Here is a 9311-nt window from a genome sequence, read left to right on the forward strand (position 1 = left end):
GTCGCCTAGACACCCCAACTTTTACACGGGAAGACACCCGAGGACACCAAAACCTGCATATATATATATATATATATATATATATATATAGTATTTTTATGTTGTGAACCATCCCTGAGATCTACAGGTGAAGGACGGCACACAAATTTAATAAATAAGATAAATAATGTTAACTGTAGTGCTGAACTGTCTTCGCTGCTGGGAAAATAGCAATGTCCCTAAGTTGTTGTCTGCACATTCCTGTCCTTAAAGGCCTAGAAAAGAGGTAGGGAATCTTTCAGCCCAAGAGCAACCTTCCCTTCTCGAGGCAACATGCCAGTAGCAAGTGGAGCCAGAGGCAAAAGTGAGCAGAGGAATGGATATCAAGCATTCTGCTTGTACAGTGAACTTGTTCCTACCCACGCTCACACATCCTTCTCTAGCCAGGCAACCAAGAGGCCTGATCAGAGTTCAATGACACATTCAAGCGGGGCAAAAACACCCCAGTAGGGTCTGAAGCACTGCTGGCCAGGCATGTGGCCTGGGGAGAGTCCCAGGGGCCAGGTAGTGAAGCCTGGAGGGCCTAAGATACCTTACCCCTGGGCTGAGAAGACAGAATCCTGTGCTTTTACCAGCTGCCAGCCTTGGTTTTAAAGGGCTCTGTCTGGTATCTGGGGCATTGCCACTGCAGAAGAGGCAGATTTAGGACGCAGTGACTGGCAGTGGCCTAGTGTCATTTATCCCGTTTGTTTGGAAGGCTGCTAACCTTGGAAACTTATCTGGGCCCAACTAAGCAAATATCCAAAAATAATGTTTAGCGTGTGAATGGTGTTTTTTAGACCATACTGATTTTTTGATTTTTGGTAATGCACAGCTAAGTAGGTATTACAATGTCCTTTCCCATTTTAGAACTCGTTGTCGTGATGCTGGCCCAGTGACTCTGTCAAAGAAGCGCATCTGCCAAGTCGCCGAAGTATTTAAAGCCAAAGGTTTCTGTCACACCTGTAGCGAGCTGTTTATCAATGACACCCATATCCGTCAGCATATTTCCAAAACCCTACACAAGGTTAAAGTATTCACCACGATGGAAGAATCCATCTTGACAGTATGCCATGTCAACGAAAGGAATAAAAGTGCCTCTCATCTACAGAAGAATAGCAGCTTTTTAAAATCTTCTCCTCTGAAGAGACCTTCGGACTCGATTGAATCCGTTGGTGATGAGAGGAAAACAGTTTCAAAACGAATAAAGGATTCGGAAGGCAGAAGCCAAGAGGTTAGCAGTGCTCCAGCCGTCAAAACCTGGGTGTGTCAGTGCGAGCTGGCATTTCCTTCTGAGGAGCTGGTAGAAAACCACATTTTTTCCGAGAACAGAATCTGCCGCAAATGTGCAGTGTGCGGCAAGCTTGCGGAAAATGCAAGCGTCATCCGTTTGCACATGAGCCGCTTCCATGGAGGAGCTCACTTGACTAATTTCGTCTTCTGGTGTCAGGTCTGCAGTGTAGCTCTTCAGAAAGTAGATGACGTTAAGGCCCATGTGACAGAATATCATGGTGTGCACAGCTTTTACCGAGAGGATGCTGCTGCTGAGGATGCTACAGCTGAGGATGCTACAGCAGATTCTGGTGCACTGTACGGTAGTTCACTTGAACAGAAAGACCGAACTCCTAGCCCTATGGAGCAGTCTCCACCTTCGAGCCCCATGGATGTGTCAGTGTCTCACCAATGGCAGTGCTGCATGTGCGAGGAGCTCTTTGACTCTGAAGACAGCGTGAAGCAGCACTGTGTGTCATTAGAGAGCCACCACTTCCACAGGTACAGCTGTGACTTGTGCAAAATGACATTCCGGAAGAACGAAACTTTCCATCGACACTGTCAGGATAAGCATAACGGTGTCATAAAGGTCAAATACTTCTGTGGCTTTTGTGGCGACCTGTTTTTTGACGCCGAGGAGGAGTTCTTGCTTCACTTCAAGGGCTTCCATAGCACAGATTACATATGTGTGTCTGAGGAAGCGGGGACATCGATCAAGAGTACCGAAATAGTAGAAGAGAGCCATCGTCTGAACTGTGGTTGTCGGGAGAAATACTTTAGCAAAGAGAACAGGAAGGCAGATTACAAGAGGTGTCAGAAGGCCTTGCTGGAGAAGGGCAACTTGTGGTTCCGTTGCACCTTGTGCTCCTCAACAGCGCAGAGCTTTCCTGACGTGATGGCTCATCTCATGACACACTCGGAGCAAAAACCTGACCAAGAATTGTACATTGTGAGGTGTGGAGCATGCAACAAAAACTTCAACGATATTGGAGTTGCCCACCAGCACTTTCACAGCAAGCACTGCTTCCCACAAAAGCCCCAGCTAGCCCCAACTCAAGCAGGAAGTGACGTCTTCCAGATTTCCCCCGGTGGATCCTGTGTAGACAAAAAGCCTGAAAACCCAATGCTTTCGGAAGACAAGACTGCAGCAAGTGCTTCAGAGAAGAGCTGGCCAGGAGAGCTACCCAAGGAGCAAGTTAAGAAGCCACATTCTGAAGGGTTTGGCGTAGGTAGGTAGAAACCATGGTATACTTTGGATACCCAAACAAATATGGCTGCCCAAACAAATATGGCTGCTGAGAGAACCTTGCAGAACAGCTGGGGCTTGTCAACACTTTGCTTGCCCTGTGCCTGGAAAGCACCTGAGAGCCCTTCTGTATTTGTCTGTATTCCTCCTCACTGTTTTTAATTACATTTGGGCAAGTAATCATCTAAATCCAAATGCAAGCTGTATAAAAACAAGCAGAACCTCATAATGAAAAATGTTGAAGTTAGTATAAATTTGCTGAAGGTGGTACCCTATTGAGTATGTATGAATTACTTAAATTGCAATGATTTTTTAAAGAATTTGATGTGCTTTGTTTTGAATTTTTCTGAAGTATAGATTTCTACAGCTGAGGAATCCGTATAATGTTTGTTATGCTTCCTTCTTCTTCCCTTCCACCCGACTATCTAGATGACAGAGATCTACCTGATCTTGATTACTTGTGTACCATGACTCATATTATTATGATGGATTTGGATAACTGGGGAAACCTTTTCCATCAGTTGCCTGCTACCCTTAACCAAGGAACTTTTATCTGGGGTTTTCAAGGTAAGGAACTCGGCAGTGCAAACTTTCCCTTGATGCATACTGTATATCACATGTGAGTCAGGTAATCTACAAATGTAGCAGCATACATTTACACATGTTCATGGCATATAGCGTTCCTAATTCAGGCAAGGTGTGCTAATACTGGGGTATTAAGCCCTGAAGGACATAGTTGACAAGTACTTGAAGTGCTTCCCCCAGAATCGGTCAAACCCAAGTTCTTGAGATCTGTGGCAGAGGCCCTGTTTGCTATAACCCCCCCAATGCGTATGATTCAAGAGGTCCCTACACACAGCAGGGTCACCTTAATAGCAGCGCCTTGTCTGTTGAACCACTTCCCAGCACAGATCCAATGCTCCCCCACATTGTGTTAATTTAGGTATCAGTTTAACACCCACCAGATGCTGCATTTGTCTGCATTTACAGTGGTACCTCGGGATGCAAACGGGATCCATTCCGGAGCCCCATTCGCATCCCAAAGCAAACGTAACCTGTGTCTGCGTGTGTGCAGGTCACGTTTTGGCGCTTCTGCGCATGCACGTGACGTCATTTTGATGGTCTGCGCGCGTGGCAAAACCTAGAAGTAACGCGCTCCGTTACTTCTGGGTCACCGCAGAGTGCAACCCGAAAATGCTTAAGCCGAAGCATATTCATCCCAAGGTATAACTGTAGTAAAAATGTTGTGATGTCTACCTGAAAACAGTTGAAATGAGGATCGACCACCTTTTATGATGTTAGGCGTAGCTCAGTCCTTTGCCCATTATTATGGGAGCATGTTTTGCCGCACAAATTAGCAAAAGTTACAAAGCTGGAGCATGTATAGTACATTGCATATATCAACCATGTGCAATTTAGATTACCCGCTTCTCAGAAACATAATTAGTATTTCACAGGGTTTGGTTTTTATACACACACACACACACACACACACACACACTTTTAAAAAGTAGCTGTCTATTCCCTTGTCTAGTCCCTCGAATCTCTTAACAGTGGCTGTCTTCTGGTTTACTGCTTAGGTGGGCACAACAACTGGAAGCCACCTGTGAACTGCAAGATTTTTAACTACCTTAACAAGATCGGGTGTTTTTTCCTCCATCCACACTGTGGTACAAGGAGAGAGGCTGCTGACTTTGCAATCTGTGTGCATGTAAGTTTTCACGCACCTGTGCTGTGATAAGATGCAAAGGAAATATTTTGCGTTAGGGTGTCAGTTGCTGGCATTCACCGAGAATCCTATCACAGTGCAAATATATAAAAAAATTATTTCATAAAACGTATATACCTCTTGATTGTAAAAAAAAAAAAAAACATACACAACAATGTGTTTTAGAATGTTCAATCTTGTCTACCTACACAATCTGAAATCCTCTCACTAAAGAAATTGTATGCCCATTGTCTCTCTGCCTCGCATAATTCATGTTTTGTTCCATAGGTGGGTCGCCTGGATGAGCATCTACCAAAGCATATTCCTTTCACTATTCTTTCGGGAGACAAAAGCTTTCTAGAGCTTGAGGATCAGCTTAAGATGACTCAGCGGACAACTCGCATTCTAGATCCTCATAAGATTGATGCCGATATGATGTATGCCTTATTGAACAGCATTTCTGATACAGCCAAAGGTATCCTTTCTAATACATTTATATATACAGCCTAGGCATGCATTGCCTGGTGGAAGCTACTTCCAGGATTGAGGTGAGGAGAGGCAACCTGTTTACGTGCTGTACTGCTTTAAGAATAATTCCTCATCAATAGATCACATAATAAAAAATAATAAAATAAAATTCTATTTATATTCCGCCCTCCCCAGCCGAAGCCGGGCTCAGAGTGGCTAACAACAGTAAAATAATACAACATTCTAAAATCATTCTAAAGTCCACTTGTAACTTAGTTTAGTTGAACTAGTTTGCAGGGGCTCTACAGTATGGGCCAGCCACTAGGAAGCAAAAGAGTAATGGAGGCAAAATAAAGAATATAAAGCCCGTTAGTGAGCAATGTGTTTATGCTCTGTGTAAGGAACAGCCTATGACAGGGATGGGGAAGGCTTTTGACCCAGCAGGCCAGATCTTTTATTTTGCCCCACTACTGGCGAGCCAGCATGGACAGGTGTACTGGACCCCTCACCTGCCAGTCAAATCATGTGACACGATGACGTCCTGTGATTGGCACCCGTCACAGTGCAGTGCTTCCCAAATATTCGACAAACATCATGTTGCCATTGCTGTAGAAGGCACGGCACAAGGGCTTTGAAAGCCCTCTACTTGGCACTTGGAAAGTTCTGAGCACAGGACTTTCAATGTACTTTGCACAGCACTTCTGAAGCACCAGGTGGTTGTTGGGCTTTTGGGTATTGCTATGCAGAGCAAACCAATGCAGAGTTCACAATTTGTTACATAACGCGTAAGATTTGGGCTCATATTTTACTCTGAGAAACCGTTCCTGAGGTCGGGGTAAATTTAGGAGCTAGAGCTAATCCCAGAGTCCTCTCTCCCGCTTCTTCCTACAATGGCTTACTGTGCAAAATAAGTCACTTGCCTCATTTTAGATTTGAAGCAGTGGCACACCAACCTCAACATTGTCTTTGATGCTCCTTATTATTTAATCACTTGTTCTGAAGCAGTTTTGTCTTGGAAGATCAGTGGAAAGTCAAGACAGTTGCATCCCCCTGTTGTAGCATAGAAGTTGCTGCAGCATAGCTCATTCCTAACCTGCAAAGGAAAAGTCTAAAGGTGTGCACTGCAAGATCTTATGTTTAGTGATTTAGTTCTGTTTCACAGAAAGCCAACAGGAGTTTCATGTAAACAATTTTTTTGAGTTTAGGTGCAGCACCTTGGAGATCAAATTATGCTAGTTCTGGCTGTACAGAATATATTGAATTGAGATTTTAGAGGGTTCAGGGGTCTCTTTATGATATACATCTCTGTTGTTGATGTACTTTGTAAAAATGCATCACTGTTTTTGAAAAGCTTATAATTTGAGTCTTCCCTGTTTGCCGTTCTGTGCAATTGTTATGGGGGTTACAGTATGAAAGCCACATGCCGGTTTCATCTATTTTGTTTCATGTTCAGCTCTGTAAAATAATACGAACTTGCAGTTGAGTGTTCGCATGGATCTCATGTTCTTTTCCTACATGGAAATCAAGTTGAAGGGTGGCTTTCAAAGGACATTGCACTAATGGGAATGCATTCCAATTTCTTTACCATCCATATTGCTAAACTAGCTCAGTGTGGGTGTGAAGATAAACCTCTGTTTTGGTTATATGTTGCACACTGTTTGAGGGTACTGGGTATTGAAGCGAGGAAGGAAAAGTTATGACAGCCAGGTTTTAGCAATCAACAAAACTCTGAAGAGGAAAGCTAGTTGTGAGAGCTGTGGTATTGCATAGTTAGTTCTGTGTTGTCTTTTTACAGAAAATGAAGTGGTAGATACTCGAATGGCAGTGGAGCAGGTTTCAGAAGTAACAAAGGACCAAAACGGTATGTTAATTTCGCTACAAGATGCTTATTCAAGAGATGAAGTGGCCGTAGAAAATTAGATTTGGCAATATTATCAAACAAGAAAGAGCCTAGAAAGCATTTCCCTCCATATTCCTGTACAGGCACCGTGACAGAGAAAAGTGGCTGTAGCAAGAGAAAGGACTATCCATAAAATGGGCCTTTGCTTACCATTTGAGACATGGATTTAGGTCCAGTTAATACAGTGCTTGCATGTTGGCCTTCAGAGGAGTGAGCCGGGTTGTTGGCAGAGTCATGGTACAATCGAGGATCTTATGGAGGCAATGGTTGTATGAACCAGCACCTTTGTGGGGGGCATATATGTGACCCCCGCAATTGTGTGAGCTGTCTTTCTAGAGCTGTTGGGATCGTGCACATTGTGACAGCCTTGTGTATAGTACCTAGCGGAGGAGATAACTGTTTTATACAGGTTGTATAAACCATTTGCGCCTGCTAGCCATCCCGCATACCCCCAGAGGCTAACAACTGGTAGCTGCCAGCTACATGAACAAACATTTTAAAAAGCTAGAACTTGCTTTAGGAAGGAGCATAGCTTGGTGGTGTCTGAGATCTACATGGCGGCATACAAATTTAATAAATAAATAAACGAATAAAAGTGGTAGAGCACTTGGTTTGCATGCAGAAGTTTCCAGGTTCAGTCGCTGGCTTCTCAGCGTAAATATGAGACTCCTTTGTGAAGAAGAGGAGTTTGGATTTGATATCCCGCTTTATCACTACCCGAAGGAGTCTCAAAGCGGCTAACATTCTCCTTTCCCTTCCTCCCCCACAACAAACACTCTGTGAGGTGAGTGGGGCTGAGAGACTTCAGAGAAGTGTGACTGGCCCAAGGTCACCCAGCAGCTGCATGTGGAGGAGCGGAGACGCAAACCCAGTTCACCAGATTACGAGTCCACCAGTCTTAACCACTACACCACACTGGCTCTCTCTCCAGGTGAAACCCTAGAGGAGCTACTGCCAGTCAGCGTAGCCACAACTGAACTAGATGGACCCAGGGGTCTGACCTTTCTGCAACCACTGATTAGGAAGCGGTAGCCATTTCTTGCTTCGAGTCAGTATTTCAGCTATGCATTTGTTTTGCAATTTTAAGTCCTGCTTCTTTAATGCAGATGCAGAGGAAGATGCAGCTTTTCAAGAGGCCATCAAGCGAAGCATGGAAGAGATGTGAAGATGGCTTGGTATCAGTGCACGAAAAAACATCTAAGCTGGCTCCCAAGTAGTTGATATTTGTTCGTTCTATTACAACGATTAAAAAAAAAAGTACAGGTTAACATTTTACAGTCTCAATGCACTTTAAGAACTGAGCTCTACTGACACATCTAAGCATCATAAACTGCAGTGGAACTTGAGTACCCTTAACTGGATTTCAATTATCCCACATATTTGTCTTGGTGATATGCAGTATACAGGTGTGGTATGGGACAGCATATTTAAGAGGCTCAAAAACGTAGTTCCACTGTGTGACAGGATGGCTTAGTTTCTTAAAACTATCTGGTTTGTAAACTAGGCTTGCCTTTTTTGTTTTATTCTTTCTCTTCCTCTCCCTGGCTTTCATTTTTGGATGTTAATGTTTCTTTCCTGTTGTACATGCATTTCTAGCATAAACATTGCAACAGATACGTACTGATTCCTCATTTTCTTGTACTGTCTTACCTTAAGGGGAAAATTAAGTAGTACTGCAATCTCCAGTGCTCTGGCAAACTTGTGATGGGTCTCCACTGTGACTTTAAGAAGTGAAACAAAAGTTTGAGGACCTAGTTGTTTTCTTTCACCTTTATCTTTGTATGTACTTTCTATGTTTTGAGAGCGAACATGGCACCATACTGACTGGGCTATAGGTGTATATTATGCTTCCTGCCTTACTAATAGTACAGCAATTTATTTTCTCCCCCCCCCCCTCATGTTTTAAATCATCTTAATTCAGAAAGGCAAACCCTTTCGACATTCCTACATGGTTAATTTATTGTGGTTATTTTTTTGGAACATAATTTTGCATTTGTGCATAATTAAAATATTGGTTACTTTTTGCAGTATGTCCTCATTTCAGTCAAATGCCATTTGACTCATGCATAGACGTGTTGAATGCAAAAGGTGGTAATTTTAAATCACTGTTTCTAGTGCAGGCTTCTTGAAGGACTGCTTTGAGTGACCATCTAACTTTGTGTTGCAGCAGTAAACTGCGAACACACACACACACACACACACACACACTATATCAACCCATGAATACAATTAAAAAATGTCAGGAACCTTTAGTAAATTATCCTGATTGGGAAGGCCCACCCTTGCTAACAACAGTATTCCATATAGAGGCAAACTGTTTTCATTGGTTTTCTAGGCTCCCACCTAAAAAAAAGTGACCTACCTTTAGAAGTATGTAACCTACACTCTGTAGGGGATGCGGGTGGCGCTATGGTCTAAACCACCGAGCCTTGGGCTTGCTGATCAAAAGGTTGGCAGTTTGAATCCCCGCGATGGGGTGAGCTCCCATTGCTCAGTCCCAGCTCCTGCCAACCTAGCAGTTTGAAAGCATGTCAAAAACTGCAAGTAGATTAATAGGTACCTCTCCGGCGGGAAGGTAAAGAGTGTTTCCATGCGCTGCTCTGGTGTCGGTGTTCTGTTGCACCAGAAGCGGATTAGTCATGCTGGCCACATGACCCGGAAAAACTGTGGAGCGGACAAATGCCGGGTGAGATGAGCGC

The 9311-nt window shown here is 43.7% G+C and overlaps 1 protein-coding gene across 4 annotated transcripts in view; it reads left to right on the top strand.

Moving 5' to 3' along the window:
- The window catches only part of ZNF451 (zinc finger protein 451), a gene marked incomplete at its 5' end in the record, with an annotated part of 65196 nt that extends 56561 nt beyond the window's left edge, over nucleotides 1-8635 (top strand). For all 4 annotated transcript variants that reach the window (XM_083729960.1, XM_083729961.1, XM_083729962.1 and 1 more), the window contains 6 exons: nucleotides 889-2519; nucleotides 2966-3103; nucleotides 4117-4247; nucleotides 4533-4719; nucleotides 6508-6573; nucleotides 7719-8635. In XM_083729960.1, the coding sequence (XP_083586086.1) occupies nucleotides 889-2519; nucleotides 2966-3103; nucleotides 4117-4247; nucleotides 4533-4719; nucleotides 6508-6573; nucleotides 7719-7777 (2212 nt within the window). In that variant the 3' untranslated portion in view covers nucleotides 7778-8635. The remainder of the gene's footprint in view (nucleotides 1-888; nucleotides 2520-2965; nucleotides 3104-4116; nucleotides 4248-4532; nucleotides 4720-6507; nucleotides 6574-7718) is intronic.
- Nucleotides 8636-9311: the final 676 nt, after the last annotated feature.

The sequence above is a fragment of the Podarcis gaigeae genome (assembly GCF_964106915.1).
Source record: "Podarcis gaigeae genome assembly, chromosome: 3".
Taxonomy (NCBI): domain Eukaryota; kingdom Metazoa; phylum Chordata; class Lepidosauria; order Squamata; family Lacertidae; genus Podarcis; species Podarcis gaigeae.